General features: G+C 45.6%; 2 protein-coding genes across 2 annotated transcripts; both read left to right on the top strand.

The window, feature by feature from the left end:
* The first annotated feature begins 3,559 nt into the window (after positions 1-3,559).
* Positions 3,560-5,107, top strand: TAS2R4 (taste 2 receptor member 4). The gene has a single exon (XM_023539142.2). It carries the CDS (start codon positions 4,205-4,207, stop codon positions 5,105-5,107), a length of 903 nt encoding a protein of 300 aa, XP_023394910.2. The 5' UTR covers positions 3,560-4,204.
* A 12,192-nt stretch (positions 5,108-17,299) lies between these two features.
* On the top strand, positions 17,300-18,268 carry TAS2R5 (taste 2 receptor member 5). The gene is given in 4 exon segments (XM_023539147.2): positions 17,300-17,598; positions 17,601-17,741; positions 17,744-17,883; positions 17,885-18,268. Coding segments are annotated over 4 exon segments (858 nt in total). The 5' UTR covers positions 17,300-17,405.
* The last annotated feature ends 5,648 nt before the right edge of the window (positions 18,269-23,916 follow it).

Genomic DNA, 23,916 nt, shown 5'->3' with positions numbered 1-23,916 from the left:
CAACCATCACAGCTTTTAGCTCCTTCTTGGCTGTGCCAGCCAGTGGTCCTTCTCTTGGCCCTGCCTACAAGCTAGACCCTCCTCTTGACCTCTGTGCTGCTTGAGCAAGTGTTAACAGTTCTTCAGCTCCACCAGCAAGCCTCCTACCCAAAGGTGGTCAACTCTCTCTCTCCATGGTCTGGCATGTCCACTGTGCTGTCTTGTACTGGTCTTCTGGTTCCTGCTGCTCATACTGCTACCACCATTTCTCTGCCACTGGGCTGTGCCATGCCTGCTGTTGTTTCTTGCCATTGCATGCTGCCTTCAGTGTTACAGCTCTCTCTCCTGGGTCTAGGAGGTTCTCAGCACAGGGAACCTACATCCAAAGGATGCGGTTCACTCCAGGCTCTTCTTCTTCTTTTTTTTTTTTTTTAATAATTTTTATTGTGCTTTAAGTGAAAGTTTACAAATCAAGTCAGTCTCTCACACAAAAAATTATATACACCTTGCTGCATACTCCCAATTACTCTCCCCCTAACGAGACAGCCCACTCCCTCCCTGCACTCTCTCTTTTTGTATCCATTTTGGCAGCTTCTAACCCCCTCTACCCTCTCATCTCACCTCCAGGCAGGAGTTGCCAACATAGCCTCAAGTGTCCACCTGATTCAAGAAGCTCACTCCTTACCAGCATCCCTTTCCAACCCATTGTCCAGTCCAATCCATGTCTGAAGAGTTGGCTTCGGGAATGGTTCCTGTCCTGGGGCAACAGAAGGTCTGGGGGCCATGACCACCGGGGTCCTTCTAGTCTCAGTCAGACCATTAAGTCTGGTCTTTTTATTAGAGTTTGGGGTCTGCATCCCACTGTTCTCCTGCTCCCTCAGGGGTTCTCTGTTGTGTTCCCTGTCAGGGCAGTCATCAGGTTGTAGCTGGGCACCATCTAGTTCTTCTGGTCTCAGGCTGATGTAGCCTTTTCTGTCTCTTGGGCTCATAATTAGCTTGTGCCCTTTGTGTTCTTCATTCTCCTTTGATCCGTGTGGGTTGAGACCAATTGATGGATCTTAGATGGCTGCTTCCTAGTGTTTAAGACCCCAGATGCCACTCTCCAAAGTGGGATACAGAATGTTTTCTTAATAGATTTTATTATTCCAGCCTCTTCTTAATGGTACGGAGGTTCCCCTCAACCTCTGTGGGATTGGCCCTTATGTTCAGTTTCAAAACATGGCCCTCCCAGCCATGCCACAAACTGACCAGTCGCCGCAAGGTTATTTAATCCTTATTGAGTGGTTTTATGCACCCTATTAGCACAAGTCTGTGAGAGCCGAAGTATGACCTTGAGTATATCCCACCTGAATTTAGAGACCATCTCAAGAATAGGTTTGACACGTTGAACACTAATGACTGAAGGCCAGATGAGTTGCAAAATGACATTAAGGACATCATACATGAAGAATGCAAGAGGTCGTTAAAAGACAGGAAAGAATAGACCAAAGTGGATGTCAGGAGAGACACTGAAAGTTGCTCTTGAATGTAGAGTAGCTAAAGTGAAAGGAAGACATGATGAAGTAAAAGAGCTGAATACAAGATTTCAAAGGTCAGCTCAAGAAGATAAAGTATTATAATGACATATGCAAACTCCTGGAATTAGAAAACCAAAAGGGAAGAACACGCTGTGCATTTCTCAAGCTGAGGGAACTGAAGAAAAAATTTAAGCACCCACTTGCAATATTGAAGGATTCTACAGGAAGAACCAAAGAAAAAATTTAAGCCTTGAGTTGCAATATTGAAGGACTCTACAGGGAAAATATTAAGAGATTCAGGAAGCACCAAAAGAAGATGAAAGGAATACAGAGCATCACTGCACCAGAAAGAATTGGTTGACATTCAACCATTTCAGGAGGTAGCACATGGTCAGGAACCAATGGTACTGAAAGAAGAAGTCCAAGCTGCACTGAAGGCATTGGTGAAAAGCAAGGGTCCAGGAATTGACAGAATACCACTGAGATATTTCAACAAACAGGTGCAGCAGTGGAAGTGCTCACTCGCCTATGCCAAGAAATTTGGAAGACAGCTACCTGGGCGACCGAGTGAAAGAGATCCGTATTTATACGCATTCCAAAGAAGGGTGATCCAACAGAATGTGGAAATTATAGAACAATATCATTAATATCACACCCAAGTAAAATTTTGCTGAAGATCATTCAAAAGTGGTTGTAACAGTGCATCAACAGGGAACTGCCAGAAATTCAAGTCAGATTCAGAAGAGGGACATCATTGACGATGTCAGATGGATCCTGGCTGAAAGTAGAGAATACCAGAAAGATGTTTACCTGTGTTTTATTGACTATGCAAAGGCATTAAACTGTGTGGATCATAACAAATTATGCATTAAGTTTTGAAGCATGGGAATTCCAGAACACTTAATTGTTCTCAGGAGGAAGCTGTACTTAGACCAAGAGACAGCCATTTGAACAGAGCAAGGGGGTACTATGTGGTTTAAAGTCAGGGAAGGTGTGCATCAGGGTTGTATCCTTTCACCATACTTATTCCATCTGTAGGCTTATCAAATAATCTGAGCAGCTGGACTATATGAAGAAGAACGGGGCATCAGGATTGGAGGAAGACTCATTAACAACCTGTGTTATGCAGAGGACAGAACCTTGCTTGCTGAAAGTGAAGAGGACTTGAAGCACTTACTGATGAAGATCAAAGACTACAGCTTTCAGTATGGATTGTACCTCAACATAAAGAAAACAAAAAAATCCTCACAACTGGACCAACGAGCAACATCATGATAAATGGAGAAAAGATTGAAGTTGTCAGGAATTTCATTTTACTTGAATCCACAATCAACGCCCATGAAAGCAGCAGTCAAGAAATCAGATGCATTGCATTGGGCAAGTCTCCTGCAAAAGACCTCTTTAAAGTGTTAAGAAGCAAAGATGTCACCTTGAAAACTAAAGTGCGCCTCACTCAAGTCATGGTGTTCTCAGTCACCTCATATGCATGCGCAAGCTGAATAATGAATAAGAAATACCAAAGAAGTGTTGATGTCTTTGAATTACGATGTTGGTGGAGAATATTGAATACACCACAGACTGCCAGAAAAACAAACAAGTCTGCCTTGGAAGAAGTACAGCCAGAATGCTCCTTAAGAAGTAAGGACGGCGAGACTACTTCTCACATACTTTGAACATGTTATCAGGAGAGACCAGTCTCTGGAGAAGGACATCATGCTTGGCAGAGTAGAAGCTCAGTGAATAAGAGGAAGACCCTCAATGAGATGGATTGACACAGTGGCTGCAACAATGGGCTCAAGTGTAACAATGATTGTGAGGATGGAGCAGGACCGGGCAGTGTTTTGTTCCTTTGTACATAGGGTTCCTATGAGTCGGAACCAACTGGATGGCACCTAGCAACAACAAAAACATTCCAGAAACACATGGCATGGCTGACATTTCTTTTCTAAGCATTTTAAACAGAACATAACAAGTGATTTTGACAACCTGAGTGTGGTAACTCCTCACGTATATGTCCCTTGAGTCAACCCTGGAAGAAGGATTAGGCAGGGGGAGTCTTGGAGGAAGGCAGAGTGATGGGATCATCGTAAGTGATGGGGTTAATTGAGAAAGGCTTTCTGGGGGGAGTGTGAGACCCTTGAATTCTGTTAGATGATTATAAGCCATTGTAGCGCTAAGGGATGAGGGAGTCATATTGGCGCGGCCAGAATGACATTTGGAAAATGTGCCTGCAGCGGTGACAGGTCAGGGGAGAGAGCAGCTGAGCTCTGGCAGGCCGTGGGCATGTGGGTAGGTGGGTGGTAGGAGTGAGGCATGGAATTTCCACCATAGTGTGGGGTTTCCATGGAGACAAACACAGAGGCAGTGCTGGACTGGAGCTATGTAATGTAGAGTTGAAGTCCTTGGAGCCTGCTGTCACTCCCTCCTGGAGCCCTCCTACTCCTGGAGGTTCACCAAGGCTTGCTTTAGTTGGGCATTTCTAAGGAAAAACAGGATATGAATGAAGAAGTGGTAATGTGATCTTTGGGATATTTGCATCCCAGCAAAAGCAGCTGGTTCCAGGCCCACTAATGGCTCATTTGTCAGGCTGAGGAAAATTTAAAAAGGAGACTCCCTTCTGGCCGGACATTGTTGCCTACTTTTACATTTTGGTGTATCTTCTGCTCCCACCATCAGCACCACAACTGCGGAGAGTTCAGTGTGAGAAGATGCTTCCAACCTTCTTTTTCTCTGCTATTATTGTCTCACTAATTTTGAATTTTGTGGGATTCATCGTGAGTCTGTTCATCGCGGTGGTCAGTTACAAGACTTGGGTCACAAGGCACAGCCTCTCCTCTTCCGATAGGATCCTCTTCAGCTTGGCCATCTCCCGACTTCTTATGCTGGGATTGTTTCTACTGAACGTGACCTTCATTTTCTTTGGCCTGAATGTTGAGAGGTCAGTCTATTTGTCCACTTTTTTCCTGTTGTCTTGGATGTTTTTGGACTCTAGTAGTCTCTGGTTTGTGACCTTGCTCAATACCTTGTACTGTGTAAAGATCGCTAACTTCCAACACTCAGTGTTTCTCCTGCTGAAGCGCCATCTGTCCCCCCAAATCCCCAAGCTGCTCCTGGCCTGTGTGCTGGCCCCTGCCTTCACCACAATCCTGTTCTTTGTGGTCAGCCAGACATCACCCTTTCCTGAGCTTGGGACCAGGAGGAATGGCACAGTATTTGACATCAGTGAGGACATCTTGTCTTTGACGACCTGGTTGCTCCTGGGCTCACTTCCCCAGTTCATTGTTAATGTGACTTCTGCTTCCTTGTTAATAAATTCCTTGCAGAGACACATCCGGAAGATGCAGAGGAATGCCACTGGCTTTTGGAACCCCCAGACAGAAGCTCATGTGGGGGCCATGAAGCTCATGATCTACTTCCTCATCCTCTACATCCCGTATTCAGTTGCCGCCCTGGTCCATTACCTCCCTTCTTCTATAGGGATGGGTTTGGCAACCAGAGCCGCTTGTGTGATTATTTCTACCCTCTACACCACGGGACATTCTGTCCTCCTTATTCTCACACATCCCAAACTGAAAACAAAAGCAAAGAAGATTCTTTGTTTCAACAAATAGTGGAATTTCAGTAGGAAACAGCAGCTGGGGTCCCCACAGTGACTCCTTGGTTTATGGGAGCCAGGTTTCTCTGTTAGCTTTCCCAGTGGCCCAAGGCACGCATGTTTGTAATTGCTGACCCCACATCCCAGGCCTTTCAGGGCTCACATTTCAGTTTGTTCTGCTTTTTTTCCTCCCATATTTTAAAATTAGGCACTTTTACTAAGGAACTTGTGCAAGGCATTACTTAACACGTATGTTGTATAGGTATTACATCTCTGAATATTGGAATTGCCACATGTTCCACTGGCTACTGATGTGTACTGGGAGGTTCCCCCAAATCTGGTAATACCTGTAGTGCACGTTGTTGTTACATTCGGTGGTTTAGCTGAGGAGTCCTGTGTGGGTATCAGCAATGGGCCATCAGGAGCCACTGGGTAGCTGCTGCCGAGCCAGCCCCCAACTTATGGTCCCATGCCAACAGAATGAAACTCTGCTCAGTCCTGTGCCATCTCCACGGATGTTTGCAGTCAGACCATTGTGATCCATAGGCTTTTCATTGGCTGATTTTTGGAAGTAGATTTCCAGTCCTTTCATTCTAGTCTTTCTCAGTCTGGAAGCTTTGCTGAGGCTGGTTCAGATCTTAGCAACATATAAGATGGGTGGTGGCTATGCACTAGGTGCATAGCTGGGAGTTGAGTTTGAGTCTCCCACAGACGGTGAACCACCAATGCCCTAGTCTGGCTTAAAGCATAGGCAAGAGGGTGCCAAGAGAAAAGTAAAAAAGATTTTGGAGCAAAAAGGGAGGAAAGAGAAAGGTGAAAAGAAATGGGTATACCTTGTGGGATGAGAAGGAAATAGGGCCCTCACACTTGCCAGGTGACTCTCACTGAGCTAGTACCTATTACTACCAAGACACAGTAGGCCTGGATCTCCAGGCTTGTTCTGGAAAGGAGGGAAAGGCCAGAGTTGAAAGGTGCAGGGAAGCACTTGTGTATTAAAGAAGCCCAATCCAGGACAGCTCCAAGGACCTTAAAATCCAGGGAGTTCACCCAAGGCCCAAAGCCAGGGCCAAGTAGTGAATTAACAGAGCCTGAGTACAAATTTACACAATGGTGCCACTCACCGTGTGACCTGGAATACAGTGGGACGCCAAGAGGCGCTGTTAGCCTGACTGTGGGAGCTGACTCGGGGTGGGTTTGTGTTGTCTGCGGAGTCTGTGCATGGAGTTGTATGGCCTTGCACAGAGTTCCAGGGACAGGCTGTTTCTGGGGTTGGGGCAGCTGGCCAAGGGCCACAGAGGACCAGGAATTTGAAGATGGGATGTGGACAGGTTTCGGAAGGGGGATTTGGAATGATAACGTACATTTGTAAAGCTTTTTGGTGTTTATAAAAAGCCTATGAAGTATTTACACATCTCAAAATAAATGCCTTGTTAAAACAACATTCCCTTTATTAAAAAGGGGAGGGGAATCAGAATTCTCCAAATTACACCAATTTCTTGACTTTTCCTACTCTGGCCACCAGAATATTGACAATATTCAGGCAGCTTAACCAAAACCAGTATTTTATGCTACAAAACCCAGAGGTATTCACCACACGAGAATCTTAAGAGGTAAAGGGTCACTGGGAGTGATTAATGTACCCCATGAAATAAGAACTCTCCGTCAGTGGCAGGACCTGCACGGCCTCCAGTATCCATTCTCTTTTCTTCCTCTTCCGCAGTAAGGGAATTTCTAGCTGCCCCGGATTCTAGTTCTTATTTCACAGCTTTCTTTGTCAGTAGGTGTTGCCCTGTGATCAAGTCCTGCCAGTGGCGCATGAGCAGAGGTGATGGGTGTCGGTCCCAGGTGCTATCCTGCACCCTTCCTCTCGTCCCTCCCAAGGGCTGGGATGGTCCTCTCAGTCCACACAGATGAGGCGAGTGCCCCAGGGGAGTGCAGCGGCTGTCTGTCCTGGGGCTGTCTCGACGGTCCCTGACTCATGGTGCTGCCACCCTAGGTGTGCGCCACTTCCGCCTGCCCTCCGGGACTGCTCCTCAGAAATCAATTGAAGCTCTCTTTTGCATTTGTCAAATAATTTATGTTCTACAATAAATATTCACAACAATCTGTATCTTTGTGATGGAATTGTGTGTAGTCGTTAACAATCTTGTAGTCAAAAAACATTTTTAAATGACCTGGTAAAATGCTTATAATACACTGCTAAGTGAAGTCCGAATGGAAGCAGGCATAGGCACTATGATGCCAACTTTGGTTAAAATATGTACACACACCCAAAAAAGTCTAGGAGGAAGTTTATTCAAAAGTGCAAGCAGCAATTATTTTTAGGTAGGAAGTTTTGAGTAATTTTTTAAAACATTTTTCGTGTTTTCTATGATGAATATATATTTCTTTTGTAATCAGAAAAAAATACTTTTAAATATATATAGTATATACTATCTGTCTTTCTACCTACCTACCCCACTACCCCGCTCCACATCCATCCGTCCGTCCATCCGTCCGTCCATCCGTCCACCCACCCATCCATCCATGTACATAAAGGGTATACAGGGGGGTTTTGATGTCGATATCTAGTGTCTCCTCACTAAGGCTAAGGGAATAATCTTCTAGTTTGTCTGGGTTCTTTTTCTTGTGTCGGCTGAGCTCTGCTAGCTCATTTCTTTGTTGTCCAACATTGTTTTCATTTCCCCCACCAGGGCTGGACGTGCTGTTTGTTGTAGGACTTGTATTACGACTCTTTTGCTCTTTGAAGACAGAGTCCCCCATGGGTGCAGTTTTTAGCAGTGCTATGGCCTTGGCATGTCACTGATTCCAGTGTGCTCTACTGGCTTCCTGCCACAAAGCACTTACTGGCCAGGAATTAAAAACGTTTGTTGCATTTGTTTTCTGAAGACACAATAGCTTACAGGTTCTCAAGTACCATGTCCTGTATCTCCTGCTGTTCTCTGCCTTTTGTGGGAGTGGGGATGGTGATGAATGCCTTTGATGGTGATGAAGAGTCTCTCTGTGAAGAGAAGGGCGGTGGGTGCCAGGGCCGTGTGTGTGCGTCGTCATCATCATGACACACCCGCTGTGGGAGCTGTAACTCGGGGCATTACCACTTACCTTTTAGCTGCCGTAAGCCCAATATTGTGTGAGCTACATTTTCACATTCTATTTTATTGAATCCTCACAGCCTCTTTGGTAATCTGGGTATTATTATGCCCATTATATAGATGAGAAAACTGAGGCACAAGGAAGTTAAGTGAATGGCTCATAACAGTAAAATTAGGAAGGGTAGTTCCAGGCCTCCAATTCTGATCTTCTGACTCTAACATCCAATTCTTTTCCCACTACATCACAAGGTGGGTGGAGAGAGGGACAGAGTAGAATCATGTTTTATTTTCCAGGACAAGAAGCAGAAGCAGGATATGTCTAGCCTGAAAATTCACCCAGGGCTGAAAGAGGTAGAGAAATAGGCAGAGAGAAAGAGAGAGAGAGATGGAGAGGAGACAGGAAAAGGAGACAGATAGTGGACGTCTTGTGGCAGTTAGTTCCTCAGCTGACAGAAGTATCACGTAGGGACTGGGCTTTTTGCCCCTGAACCTTACATGAGACATATTTCTGAACCAAAATGGTAACCTTAAAGAAGAAACCATTTAAAAATTTCCTTGAATGCCACTTCTCGGGAAGGAGTAGGCCGATAAAAACATGATGGGAAGTAAGCACAATTCCTGTGAGAACTCAAAGAAATTCATAATAATTACAAAAGTTTCTTTATATTACCTAATGAAAACATAAAGTTACGTGACTTTAGGTTTCCCTAATTATTGTCATCTGTTGATGAGCCATTTCCAGTTGTCTCAGTTAAAAAAATAAAAGAGAAGTTGTGACAGGGGAGAACATTAGTTGTCTAAAACATGAGTTGAAGGTACCGTTGAAGAGCGCCTCAGATGCCAGCTTCTCCAGGTGAAAGGGATGCTCACTGAAGGCATTTGAAGGAAGCCTCTCAAAAGTGTTCTTTTTCACAGATGGAAGCTGGAGCGAGGCTCCCTGGTTCTCACAGGGCTGGGGTGAGGAGGCTGTCAGAGTCCCCAGGATGCTTTTCTAACTGTGGCAGGCCTACTAGGCCTCCTGGGAGTGTTGGGGAGGGGGGTGGGGACAGAGAGGGGAGTGGTAGTTTGACCACACTCCCAGAGATCAGGATACTGTGGTCTGAGGAGAGGCAGATAGAATTTTCTTCCCTAAGAGGACAGCCCGTGGCCAACTGAATAAAACTGAGGAAAAAAAAAAAAAAAAAAAAAGGGTGAAAGGAGACTACCTGGATGTAAGAAAATTTGCCTGGCTGCATGGAGTTAACAACCAGGAAGGGACAGGAGTTAATGAGGGCAGAGAGGGAGGGAGGAAGGGGAAGACCATGGCGGGTGGTGAGGAGGAGAAGAGGAAGGGCCCAGGACACACTCTCCCCAAGACTGGCGATGGGGTATGAGGTCAATGCTCTTGATTATGTGGGTATGTAGGGTCTGGGAGGAGCCCTGCTGACATAGTGGTTAAGGGCTCCGCTGCTAACCAAAATGTCGGCAGTTCAAATCCACCTTGGAAACCCAATGGGACAGTTCTACTCTGTCCTATAGGGTTCTTATGAGTTGAAATCCACTTGACGGCAATGAGTTTGGTTTTGGTTTAGGGCCAGGGAAAATCCTGGTTGTAACTCTGCGAAGCGTCTCAAGGAAGCAGCAAGAGGCCGGGAGGTGGCTGGGTGTGGGTATGGCTTATTGGCGGGGGAGGTGTTTGGTAACATCTCTGACCTATTTCAAATACAGGAAAACTACTCGTCTCAAGGTTGTTGCTCTCGCAGCTGGGACAGCGACTAGGGTTAGAGCAGTGATCTGAGATCCCGGTACCTCAGAAGAGAGACAGTCAAGTCTGTCGCTGTCACGCAGAGAAGACCCTAGGTCTCTGCCTTGTGTGTGTAAAGGCCGGGCAGTCAGTCTCCAGCTCCATTCTCGCCTCCGGAGACTCTGGAATTGTGCAGAGTTGACGGCCTTTCCGCAGCAGCCCCAACTGCCACCTGTCCTGGATTTGCATCTGTGAACACTAACCAGCCTCAGGTGTGCTCCTAGTTACTGGAGGGAGCATTACGGAGAGAAATCACCAAGCGAGGAAAGGAAAACTGCGTTAGCTGATACTGTTCGCCGGGCACCAGGCGAAGGGGCTTCTTATGTTCCTTTATCATCACAATAGCCCTGTGAGGTCCACACCATGGCCATCATTTTGATAAAGAGGAAAGTGAGGCTTGGAGGGGTGATTGGTTTGTCTCAAGGCCCATCTACTGCCTGGCTGAGCAGGAAAACACAATTCCCGGATTGTTAAAAAATAATTTGCATGCGAATATTGAGTTTTACTTAACTTTTTTTTAAAATAATTTTTATTGTGCTTTGAGTGAAAGTTTACAGATCAAGTCAGTCTCTCACATATAAACTTATATACACCTTACTACATACCCCCAGTTACTCTCCCCGCAATGAGACAGCCCGCTCCCTCCTTCCGGTCTCTCTTTTTGTGACCATTTGCCAGCTTCTAACCCCCTCTGGAAACCCTGGTGGTGTAGTGGTTAAGTGCTACGGCTGCTAACCAAGTGATTGGCAGTTAAAATCCACCAGGCGCTCCTTGGAAACTCTATGGGGGCAATTCTACTCTGTCCTGTAGGGTCCTATGAGTCGGAATTGACTCGACGGCAAAGGTTTTTTTTTTTTTTTAGAACCCCCTCTACCCTCCCATCTTCCCTCCAGACAGGAGATGCCAACATAGTCTCAAGTGTCCACCTGATGCAAGTAGCAAACTCCTCATCAGCATCTCTCTCCAACCCATTGTCCAGTCCAATCCATGTCTGACGAGTTGGCTTCAGGAATGGTTCCTGTTCTGGGCCAACAAAGGTTTGGGGACCATGACTGCTGGGGTCTTCCAGTCTCAGTCAGACCATTAAGTCTGGTCTTTTTATTAGAATTTGGGGTCTGCATCCCACTGCTCTTCTGCTCCCTCAGGGGTTCTTTGTTGTGTTCCCTGTCAGGGCAGTAATAGGTTGTGGCTGGGCACCAGCTAGTTCTTCTGGTCTCGGGATGATGTAGTCTCTGGTTCATGTAGCCCTTTCTGTCTCTTGGGCTTGTTATTACCTTGTGTCCTTGGTGTTCTTCATTCTCCTTTGATTCAGGTGGGTTGAGACTCATTGATGTGTCTCAGATGGCTGCTTGCTAGCATTTCAGACCCCAGATGTCACACTTCAAAGTGGGATGCAGAATGTTTTCTTAATAGATTTTATTATGCTGATTGATTTAGATGTCCCCTGAAACCATGGTCCTGAAACCCCTGCCCCTGCTTTGCTGACCTTCGAAGCATTCAGTTTATTCAGGAAACTTCTTTGCTTTTGGTTTAGTCCAGTTGTGCTGACCTCCCCTGTATTTAGTGTTGTCCTTCCCTTCACCTGAAGTAGTTCTTATCTACTATCTAATTAGTAAACACCCCTCTCCCACTCTCCCTCCCCGCTCTCATAACCACAAAAGAATGTGTTCTTCTCAGTTTAAACTATATCTCAAGATCTTATAATAGTGGTCTTATACAATGTTTGTCCTTTTGCCTCAGACTAATTTCACTCAGCATGATGCCTTCCAGGTTCCTCCATGTTATGAAATGTTTCACAGATTCATCATTGTTCTTTATTCCATTGTGTGAATATACCGTAATTTATTTATCCATTCGTCCGTTGATGGGCACCTTGGTTGCCTCCATCTTTTTGCTATTGTAAACAGTGCTGCAATAAACATGGGAGTGCATATATCTGTTCGTGTAAAGGCTCTTATTCCTCTAGGGTATATTCCAAGGAGTGGGATTTCTGGGTTGTATGGTAGTTCTATTTCTAACTTCTTAAGAAAACGCCAGATAGATTTCCAAAGTGGTTGTACCATTTCACATTCCCACCAGCAGTGTATAAGAGTTCCAATCTCTCCGCAGCCTCTCCAACATTTATTATTTTGTGTTTTTTGGATTAATGCCAGCCTTGTTGGAGTGAGATGGAATCTCATTGTAGTTTTAATTTGCATTTCTCTAATGGCTAATGGTTGAGAGCATTTCCTCATGTATCTGATAGCTGCCTGAACATCTTCTTTAGTGAAGTGCCTGTTCATATCCTTTGCCCATTTTTTAATTGGGCTGTTTGTCTTTTTGTGGTTTAGTTTTAGCAGAATCATGTAGATTTTAGAGATCAGGCACTGGTCGGAGATGTCGTAGGTGAAAATTTTTTCCCAATCTGTAGGTGGTCTTTTTACTCTTTTGGTGAAGTCCTTAGATGAGCATAGGTGTTTGACTTTTAGGAGCTCCCAGTTATCTGGTTTCTCTTCGGCATTTTTAGTAATGTTTTGTATTCTGTTTATGCCATGTATTAGGGCTCCTAACATTTACTTAACTTTTTAAAAAATAAAGTTTTAATTTTAATCTTATTTTACAGAAAAGGTGTAAAGAGAGTCTGGTTGTTGTGGTTAGGTGCCGTCGAGGGGGTTCCGACTCACGGCGACCCTATGTACAACAGAAGGAAACACTGCCTGGTCTTATGTCATCATCACAATTGCTATGCTTGAGCCCATTGTTGCAGCCACTGTGTCAATCCATCTTGTTGAGGGTCTTCCTCTCTTTCGCTGACTCTCTACTTTGCCAAGCATGATGTCCTTCTCCAGGGACTGATCCCTCCTGACAACATGTGTGAAGTATGTGAGACGCAGTCTCGCCATCCTTGCCTCTAAGGCGTATTCAGGTTGTACTTCTTCTAAGACAGATTTGTTCATTCTTTTGGCAGTCCACGGTATATTCAATATTCTTTGCCAACACCACAATTCAAAGGCGCCTGAAAGTTTCCATATTCTACCCCCCACCCCCAATCTTTCCTGATGTTAACATCTTACATAACCACGGGACGTTTGTCAAAACTAAGGAATTAATATCGGGCAATACAGTAAAACCTGTGTAAGGCGGAAACCTGTCAGAGAAGGAAAACTAAAATATTTTCCACTAAAATGCTCGATAGAAAAGCGGTAAGACTGCACCCCATCAATGGCGGAAAACTTGCGAGACCAGGAAAAACAAGGCAGTCCCCTCTAGTTCCAGCCCTCCCTGGTCTCACCATACTTAGCTCAACTCCAGGCTTTGTTAGGATCGCTCAGTTTGCCACTGCATGTCCCTTTTCTGACCCAGGATCCTGTCGAGGGTGCCACATTGCATTTAGTCTTCAGTGGTCTTTTACAGCTTCTCATCTCTTTTCTGGTTTTTTATGACCCTGAGGTTTTGAAGGTTACGGTTCAGGTGTTTTGTGGAACCAACGTGGGTTTGCGTGCTGTTTTTTCATGATTACACTGGATCGTGGGTTCGGGGGAAAGTGCCACTGAGTGAGGTGCCCCCGTCATATCACATCAAAGGGAACATGCTCTCAGTATGGCCTGTCACTGGATGCTAACCTTGATCACCTTGCTCACGTGGTATCTGCCAGGCTTCTCCCCTTTCCATCCCTATTCTTTGGAAGCGAGTCACCAAGTGCAGCCCAAACTTGGTGGTGGTGGTGAGGGGGAGGTGGTGAGCTCCACCTGCTGGAGGGTCTCGGGAATGCTGTCAGCTGTCCTCACCTGCTCCAGGCCCTCACTGCCAGCTTTTACCTTTTGCTGCCCTCCGCCGAGAGAGCCCTGCTTCCCTTCTAAGCTAGAGGTGAGGTCCTGGCTGCGGCTTGACCCTGGCTGAGGCCTCCCCGACAGACCTGAACCCTGTGCCAAAGGAACAGGCGGTCCTTGTAGCTGACCCTGTAGGCAAGAGCCCCGTGTTGGTAAGGTGGTGGGGCGGGAGCTGGAAAGATGGAGATGGGCACATTTATAGCGTTTGCTTCCGTTACACATTATTTCAAAATGATAGCTGTTTTCCTCTTCCCTTTTCAGGGGAGACACGGTGTACTGACTAAGAATACTGGATTGTCTGCTTGGACGGTGCCGTGTCTGCCTGTCTGGACCAACACAGCTCGTTAGGGGAAGAGTTTGCACAGGGTACCAGCTCTGACGGAAGCGTTGCTGGGCGCCACCTAGTGGCAGGGTAGGTGCATTGCAGAAGTGTGATAAAGGCTGCCTTGTACAGGAACACGGGTGGGAGCAGGGGTGCAGCTGGGCTCCGTCTGGCTCCTGGGGGCGTTTAGTGGCCGGAAGGGTCAGGTCTCTGAAACCAGTGCTTGTTCTTCCTTTCTAGAGTCTTGTTCTCTCCATACAGACTGCTCTGTTGGTGTGAGGCGGAGGCCACAACCTGTCCCCCGGGGGGAGCGGGGGGAAGGGGATCTCTCCTGGGGCTCTGTCTTTGGTTCAGTGCTGTGGACACGGAGTACAGGACTGGAAGGGACTCTGGATATGCGCCAGCAGTGGAGTTAATTTACTGTGAAATTAAGTAAAATTAATTTAAACTTGTATTCTCACTTCTCTCATTTAAAAATAAAATAAGAGGGGAACATGGAAAACAGAACAGACACTAGAGCTGTGGCTGCTCAGCGATGCAAAGTGCATGATTTTAATAACTCCAGAAGGCAAAGCTGGCTTGTCACGTTTTGCATGGAAAGTATCACATTTTCCCCCGTTACTGCAGACAATCCAGTTTTCTTTGTCCGTACATTCTGTCTCCCCGATAAGGGAAAGTAGAAAACAGCTATCATTTTAAAATAGTGTCTGTCTTAAAAAAAGATGAACCTGTACATAGACTGTTAGGTATTTTTTAGGCAAGCATTTTTCCTTAGTGGAATTAACCAAATAGTTACCTCAATTCTCCATGTGGTTTAGCTTTCCTTAACTCCAGCAGGAAAGTAGCCTTCTAAACCCATCTTTATATTTCTGGAAATGTTTTGGGGAGGCTTTCTGGATACATGTCAGTTGGCTGTCACGGTCCGTGTGAGGTTCTGCAGGAAGAGTGGGCCAGAGGGACTCTGCTCGTGGGTGGGCCACACCTACCCAGGCCCTCTTGCCGATGGACCAAGAAACCTCTTCGCCTGGCTCTCTGCAGCCTGCAGCCAGGGCTGCAGGACACCACCTTAGGGCTGGATGGAGACAGTGCAGAAAGGACATGTAGGGAAGAAGGGACTGTGTACTGTTCCCTACTGTGTCCCTGTGTGTCCTGCCCAGCACATCACAGGTATGCTGAACTCCCCTCTGAGCGAATGGTCATCGGTCCTACAGTCCCACTGTATCACTAATAGGGTGGCTGCGGCTGAGAGCGACCACACAGCGCTGGGCCCAAGCCTGGTCCCCTGACTCCGGTACTGCACTGGCTCCCTCACACCCTAGCTGTCTCCTTATTTCCTAATAGACATCTCCAGCCAGGTCTGAGCACTGTAGTAGTTTCCTGTTTGCTGTGTAGCCACACAAGGTAGCAGCTCAAAAGAACGTGTTTTATCATCTCACAGTGGCTGTGGCTGGGAGTCTGGCGTGGGGTAGCCAGCTCCTCTGCGCAGGACCTCTCAGGCTGTAGTCAGGGTGCAGGTGGGGCTGAGCTCCTTTCTGAAGACTGGCTCCTCTTGAAGCTCACACAGTTGTTCGCAGATTTCAGGTCCTTGTGTGCCATAGGACTAAGGTCCCCTTTTCTTGCTGGCTGTCAGCTGGGGGTGCTCTCAGCTCCTAGAGGCTGCCCCTAGTTTGGACCATGAGGCCCCCTCTTGGCCCCCTCAATACATGGCAGGTGAATTCTCCAAGTCCAGCAGGAGAATCTCATCCTTCAGTATGGCCCAGGACCTCTTTCAAGACGTTTACCAATTTGGGCTGGCCCATCCAGGAAAACATCCCTTTTGATTAACTCATAATCAACCCATTTGAGACCTTGAATACACCTGAAAGAGCCCTGCACCATTGCCATCTAATCTCCCTTCATCACAGAAGCATCATCTGACCGACCCACAGCTACCAGGACTGACTCAGTGTGTGTCGGCTGGGGTGGGAGTCCTGCAGCCATCTTAGGATCCAGACCACCACAAACACGTTTGTACCAGACCAGTCCCAGGTCCATTGCATTGGCAAATCTGCTGCAAAAGACCTCTTTAAAGTGCTAAAAAGCATAGATATCACTTTAAGGACTAATGTGCTTCTGACCCAACCCATGATGTTTTCAGTCGCCTCATATGCATGTGAAAGCTGGACAATGAATAAGGAATACCGAAGAATAATTGAGGCCTTTGAATTGGTGTTGGTGAAAAATATTGAATATACCACAGACTGCCAGAAGAATCAACAAATCTGCCTTGGAGGAAGTACAGCCAGAATGCTGCTTAGAAGCGAGGATAGTGAGACTTTGTCTCACATACTTTGGACATGTTATCAGGAGGGACCAGTCCCTGGAGAAGGACGTCATGGTTGGTAAAGTAGAGGGTCAGCAAAAAGGAGGAAGACCCTCAACGAGATGGGTTGACACAGTGGCTGCAACAATGAGCTAAAGCATAACAATGATCGTGAGGATGGAGCAGGTCCAGGCAGTGTTTCCTTCTATGAGTCGGAACCGACTTGTTGGTGTCTAACAAATGAACAGTCCCAGGGGAGGTGGTATCTGAAGAACAAGAAGTGAAGTGCTTTCCCCACCTTTCCTGATAACTCTGCTAGCCCTTTTCACTTCGTGGTGCTCTTTTCCTTCCCCAAGACTTTGGTGAGTTATGTACTCAGTGAGTGTGGGTGGTCCTCAGGCAGAAAGAGAGATGGCCTCGAAGGCACTGCTGGCAGCGATGGCTCCCCCACTGACCCCTATGTCCTTTCTTACCTGCAAGTCGATAGAATACATTTTGGTTCTCTGATTGTTTTCTCCACCGGCCCCCCCACCCCAAACTTGCCTTACTTCTCACTTTCAAAATGAAATTAATCTTTTTTTTTTTTTTTAATTTCTGAGGCTATTCAGCTTTCATGCTTATGTGTCCAGCGTTTTTTTTTATGAAAACAAAATTCCTTTTTATAGCCTGTGGGCTCCTATGTGACGCTGTAGAGAACTGAGGGTGTTTCCCTGTAGTCTTCCTTATTGTGTCATTGCTATGTGTAAACCTTAGCCGTGACCCCAGAGAGGGAGTATGTGTGGCCTGAGGGGGAGCGTGTGTGACCACGGGACTGTTCTCAGAGACTAGGCTTGGGGTTCACTGGTGTGGATGCAAATACAGAGGGGACGGTGCCTGCGGAGCACTCTACTCTGATCACAGCTGTGCAGTCTCTGCCTGAGGACAGGCTGCAGAGGACAAGGCCAGGGCTCTGAACCGCAGCTGGAGCTGTGGAGTCCCTCAGCCCCACACAGGACTCCTCTCTGCCATGCTGATCATAGCCCAAGGCCTGCTGATGGTGGTGGCCGTGGGCGAGTTTTTTGTTGGCTTGGTTGGGAGTGGAGCACTTGTGGTCTGGAGTCTTGGCGAATGGATCAGGAAAGCCAGGCAGTCCCCCTGCAGCGGCATCGGCCTGGGCCTCACGGCCTGCCACTTTCTCCTACAGTGGCTGATCATGGCGAACCCAGCCTCTTCCTGCTCTAACAGAGCAGCCGGCGGTTCCGTTATCTCAATATCGCCTGGGTATTCATGAGCCAGGCCAGCCTGTGGTTCGCCACCTTCCTCAGTGCCTTCTACTGTCTGAAGATCACCACCTTCGAGCACCCCGCCTGAACCTCTGGTGCCTCCTTGGCTACCTCACCATCACGCTGTTCCTCAGGCCTGCATTTCCGGAGCTGTACACTCCCTCCCGGCGGAACAGCAGCTTTCTACACCCCTTCTTAAGCCGGCATTATGTTTACATTATTTGAGTTCAATTCGGGAGGTTTTCTACCTTCCTTGCTGTTTCTTCTATACTCTGGGATGCTGATGGTCTCTTTGTACAGACACCATCGGAAGATGCAAGTCCACACTGCAGGCAGAAGGGACGCCCAGGCCCAGGCTCACATCACGGCCCTGTGGTCCTTGGCTAGCTTCCTGGTTCTCCACATAGTGTATGTGCTGGCCAGCCTCTTCTCCATCACCTCCAAGTCCTTCCCCCCAGATCTCACCTCCATCATCTCCAAGACCCTCATGGCCACCTCCCCTTCTCTTCACTCTGCCATCCTGGTCCTGGGCAACCCAAGGATCAAGCAGCCTTGGCAGAGAATCCTGTCGAAGCTGGGGCGCACCTGCAGAGGTGGGGACCTGTGACCTTGGAGGGAGAGGGCTGCACAAGACACCCATGAGGCACCCTTGATAGCGTTCTGAAAGGAGCTGCATTTCTTGTTGTGTAAAACTTTCCTTCTCTGACACCAATCCCGTGAATGAGCATCCAGGAAGACAAACTGAAGGGCAAAGTAGATTTCTTGGCATATCCTGAGAGTCAAGGCTGCACTCGGTGTTTGGTAAAAGAGGTGTTTATTCTCTTTATATGTAGCAAATAATGCACTCAGCTTTCATACTACATAGCTAAGTCAGGTTTTCTCTGCAGATTAGGAACAATGACTATATTCAAAAAACAGACCTGTTGCTGTTGAGTTGATTTCAACTCATCGTATCCCTATAGGACAGAGTAGAACTGTGCCGTAGCGTTTCTAAGGAGCAGCTGGTGGATTCAAACTGCTGACTTTTCTTTAGCAGCCGAACGCTTAACCACTGTGCCAGCAGGCTCCAATGATTATAAAAACCAAACTCATTGCCATCGAGTCGATTCCGACTCAAAGTGACCCAATAGGACAGAGTAGAATTGTCCCGTAGAGTTTACAAGGAGCGGCTGGTGGATTGGAATGGCTGACCCTTTGGTTTGCAGCTGAGCTTTTAACCACTGTACCACCAGGGCTCTGTCCAGTGAGTGATCAGTAATTCTTGTGAAGCTTCACCTCTCCATTAATGTTGGTCATCTGAGGTAAATGTTTTATTTATTTATTTTTATTGTGCTTTAAGTGAAAGTTTACAAATCAAGTCAGTCTCTCATACAAAAATTTATATACACTTTGGTATATACTCCTAGTTGCTTTCCCCTTAATGAGACAGCACACTCCTTCTCTCCATTCTGTATTCCAGTGTCCATTCAGCCAGCTTCTGTCCCCTTCTGCCTTCTCATCTTCCCTCCAGACAGGAGCTGCCCACGTAGTCTCGTGTGTCTACTTGAGCCAAGAAGCTCACTCCTCACCTGTATAATTTTCTGTCTTCCAGTCCAATCCCTGTCTGAAAAGTTGGCTTTGGGAATGGTTCCAGTCTTGGGCTAACAGAAGGTCTGGGGACCGTGACCTCTGGGGTCCTTCTTGTCTCAGTCAGACCACTAAGCCTGGTCTTTTTCTGAGAACTTTTGGTCTGCATCCCACTGCTTTCCTGTTCCATCAGGGATTATCTGTTGTGTTCCCTGTCAGGGCAGTAATCAGTTGTAGCAGGGCACCCTCTAGTTCTGGTCTCAGGCTGATGTAGTCTCTGGTTTATGTGGCCCTTTCTGTCTCTTGGGCTCATAATTACCTTGTGTCTTTGGTGTTCTTCATTCTCCTTTGTTCCATGTGGGTTGAGACCAATTGATGCATCTTAGATGTCCGCTTGCTAGCATTTAAGACTCCAGATGCTACTTACCAAAGTGGGATGCAGAATGTCTTCTTAATATATTTTATTATGTGAAGCAAACATGTTTAGAAAAAATCATGAACTAAATACTTTTTCATTCCTCTACTGTAGTGCTTGTGGCCTAACTATTTAACTGAAAGACAAAAGAAAGAAAACACCTCTCTATGTTTATGGATGCATCTCTAATTCCAAGAGTTACCTTCAGGCTACATGCCAATTGGTTGCCACGGTCTGTGTGGGGCTCCCATGCTCAGGACCTGGGATGGGGTGGGGTGGGAATGAGGGGCACTGGCTTTTGCTCTCGGGAAGTAGGCAGGCAGCAGAACACTGCTCCCCGATGGGGTCAAGCATTGTCCTCTGTGACCAGTTATACACCTGACCTGTTACTCCGGTCTCTCCACAGCCTGAACCAGAGGGAGACCATCTGGAATGTCAACGCACGGATGCAGGATCTGGCTGTCTTTGTCTCCTCTTATATCCCTGGCATCACTGCCCGGCATGTAATAAACAATAAATACTTTCTAAATGACTGATTAGCTGCACTAACTAGTCTCCTTCCTATGAAAGACAAAGCAACTGAACCGGAGAGGGAGGGGATGGCCTGGGATGTCTTTGAGAGCCAGTGGCCGTGCTGGGACCAGACCGAGTGTCTTTTCTCTGGTCTAGTGCCATCTCCTGGACCTTGTGCTGCCATCCTAGAGAGTTGGCCTTGCCCTTCCTTCCTTGGAGTCCCTTCCCCTTCCCACCAACATCTCTGTTGGTCCAGCTCCAAGGTATCTGGAGTCCAGAGGACAACAGTTGGTGTACTTTCTTATGGGACCCTATGTGGATGTACTTTTATATACTTTTCTCACTCTCCATGTTTCCTTACCCAGAGTGGTGGATGGAGGTGCACAGGGCACCTGTGGCCATGGCTGTCACCTGGGGCACTGGCTTCACTGGCATCGTTGTGAGCTGTGTGAAGTCAAGCACCCCCTTTTGTGTTAGGGGATTGTACTGGTCGCAGCCTTCTCTTTAAATAGAAAGATGCTTCTTCTTGGTGGTGTTTAGTGGTAGGAGGACTTTCCATTATTTCATCTCTATTTTTACACAGATATCCTTTGTGACCAATTATTACAATAGTGATGATAACGGAACTGACATTTGTACTGGACTTCACATTTTATCAGGCACTTTTATATGTAGTCCATTGTCTCATTTGATCTTATTAACAACTGTGTTGTTAGTAACTTTATCCTCATTTTATAGGTGACCGAACTCAGGCTGAGTGAGTCCTTGCTCAGGATAAATGATGGTGAACACATAGGTGGAGCAGCCCCAGATGGGTGACTCCACGTCTTGTGCCCTCTCCATTAAACCACAAGGACCATGTTCATATCTGTAAGGTTTCACACTAGGGTTAGCCTGTGAGATGTTCAAATGTATAAGTATCTCTAATCAGATGAAATGAGCACCCAATCCTTCAAATATGGGACTGATGGGATGCCTGGGAGTCGAGGTGCAAACCCATAAGGGGCTGACGTTTCTATCATTCGCTGTTCTTGGGGAAAAAAACCCTGCATTGTCCACTTGCCTTTTGGGACTAGATTTCCTTCTTTTCTGTACATAATTTAGCTCATGATGGGTGTGAGGCTACTTTGTGTTTTAGCCAAGAAAACAAATATGGAAGGAAATCTGTGCTCTTGAGCTGATTCCCAGGTAATAAAATCTTCAGTAGTTTGCATTCTCCGAGCTGCAGCTGGGCTCATCCATGTTCGGGCATGTGTGTGGTTGTCTGTATGTGTATATGCAGATATTCATAGCCTTGCTTCCTGTTATGTGGTATGCTCCTGGATGGTGCGGTCTAGGGGAGATTTGAAGTGTTAAAACTGTGATATCTGAGCATGGCTAAGAAAAGATTTAAACAGGACAGAAAGGTAGAAAATCAACAGTAACTGTTCCCTATTTTGCTAAATCATGCAAAAATTCTTTACATATTTGATTGCATAAAAATTTATAACTTTTGTGTATCGAAAACACTACACGTATACATTTAAATGGCAATGGAGAAATTGAGAAAAAAAAGTCCTATTGCAGCATTTATTCTGCAGGAAAAAGAGTTGTTATTCTTGATCACTAAAAAATTAAGAAAATCAAAACATTCTAATAGAAAAATGGAAAAGTCCTTGAAGGCAGTTGTAAAACAAAGCAATATAAATGGTTTATAAACATGTTTTTCTTTTTCACTGGCATAGAAAAGGTGACTTGATATTGAAATGAGATGCTATTTTGTGTTTATCTAGTTAGCAAAGATTAAAAATGAAAAGATAATGCTTATATTATCAAAGCTACAGGGACAAAGATACTCTCATACACCAAAAAGGGTATTATTAGCTGGTTTTTTATAATATTATGAGGAACAATTTGGCAGTGTGTGTGTGTGTATGTATATATATATATATATATATATATATATAGTTTGGTATACTGTTTATATATATGGTTTGATAAAAGAATATACTTTCTGTAAATATATCTCTAATATTTAAAGATATGTCTAGTAGTTTCTACAAAAATGTTCATAGAAAGCTATTTGTAAAACTGAAAATTTGTAGGTATTCTAAATGCCAGACTGAAGAGGATTGATAAAATAGATTATGGTCCAGGGCAGAACCTGGGTCATCAGTTCAAGTGAACTGACTGGAGTTCTCAATAGCGTTAGACTAAGGAATGGAAGGGCAGAGATCACAAAGACATGGAAAAAATCAATGGAATGGGAAATGAAGATTAAATTGCAAGGACCAATGTGCTGGGTAGTTTTTATGAATTGGGTTGTGTTCCCCCAAAATATGTGTTGTAAACCCTAGCACCTATAGTGGTTATCATCCCAGCTGGGAATGGGTTTTCTTTATTATGTTAATGAGACAGTATTAGTGTAGGTTATGTCTTGAGTCAATCTCTTTTGAGATATAAAAGAGATTACACAAGCAGGCAAGAGAGCAGAGTTGGGGGAAGACAGATGCTGTGCCACATGACAGCTTCAAGGAGCCAAGGAATAGAAGGTGAAGAGACAAGGATCTTCCCCCAGAGCAGAGAAAGAAAGCCTTCCCCTAGAGCTGGCACCCTGAACTTGGACTTCTAGTCTCCTGCGAGAAAATAAGTTTTTGTTAAAGTCATGCACGTGTGGTATTTGTGTTATAGAAGCACTAGATAACTAAAACAGTAGCTTTCATCTGCTCCTCAGGATCCACTTTTAGGCCCCTCCCTCCTGCTCCATGTCCTGGGACTGCACCTATAGACAGCATGACCTGGACTCCTGGGCCATCGGCTTTCAGTCAGATTCTCCAACAGGAGCAGGGTGGCTCATCAGATGACTAGGGGAGAGGGGAGTGAGCCTTGGACCCTCTGTCTCTGGCTTGCCAGTGGCTCTGCTCCTTTGCCTGAGGTCACCATTCTCATCAAGTGGCCTCTCCCCATTGGCTGCATCTCTCACTTTGTCGTTGTGATTGCTCACTCCCTTTTACCTCTCATGGCTCCCGAGTGGTTGGGTGCTTCATTAGCCCTTGCTAGTTCCTCAATCCCTGCCCACACCTTATAAATTATTTATTAAATTATCTTCAATAATCTCTTTGAGTGCGTTTCTTCTTCTGATGGATAAATATTAAAGCCAAAAGTTTATTTTTTGAAAAAAATAACAAGGTAGAAAAACCACTGGTAAGATAGATTAAGAATAAAAGAGAGAAGCTAAATAATATGAATCCAAAAATGATCTTGGCTACACACATAGAATAATTAAAACATTAAAAAGATAACACAAGTACTATATACAACTTTGTGTCAATAAATTAGAAAACTGAGATGAAATTGCAAATTCCTAGAATACAATTTAATAAAACTGACCTAGGAAGAAATAGAAAGTCTGACTGTTTACTGAATTTAATAAATTGAAGCAGTAGTAGTTAAAATCTTTCTATATAGAAAATGAGCTTAGGAAATTTTACAGGTGAGTTTTACCAAATGTAATATCTTAAGTAAACTCTTACACAGAATAGAAAAAAAGAGGGAATACTCCTCAAATTATGCTCTGAGGCCAATACAACCGCCATAACAAAGCTAGACAGAAACAAACAAGACAGGAAAATTACAGGCAAATTTAACTTATAGAAGCTAATGTCCAAAAAAAAAAAATTATCCAATTATTAGAAAAGAAAATACATTAATGAATAAAAAAAGATAGTGCACCACAATAAAGTTTATTCGAGGAATGTAAGGATGGTAACATTAAATCCCAA

This window comes from Loxodonta africana, chromosome 8, assembly GCF_030014295.1.
Source record: "Loxodonta africana isolate mLoxAfr1 chromosome 8, mLoxAfr1.hap2, whole genome shotgun sequence".
In the NCBI taxonomy this organism is placed as follows: Eukaryota; Metazoa; Chordata; class Mammalia; order Proboscidea; family Elephantidae; genus Loxodonta; species Loxodonta africana.
Note: the sequence above shows the minus strand (reverse complement) of the source record. Positions and strands in the feature narration are given on the sequence as shown.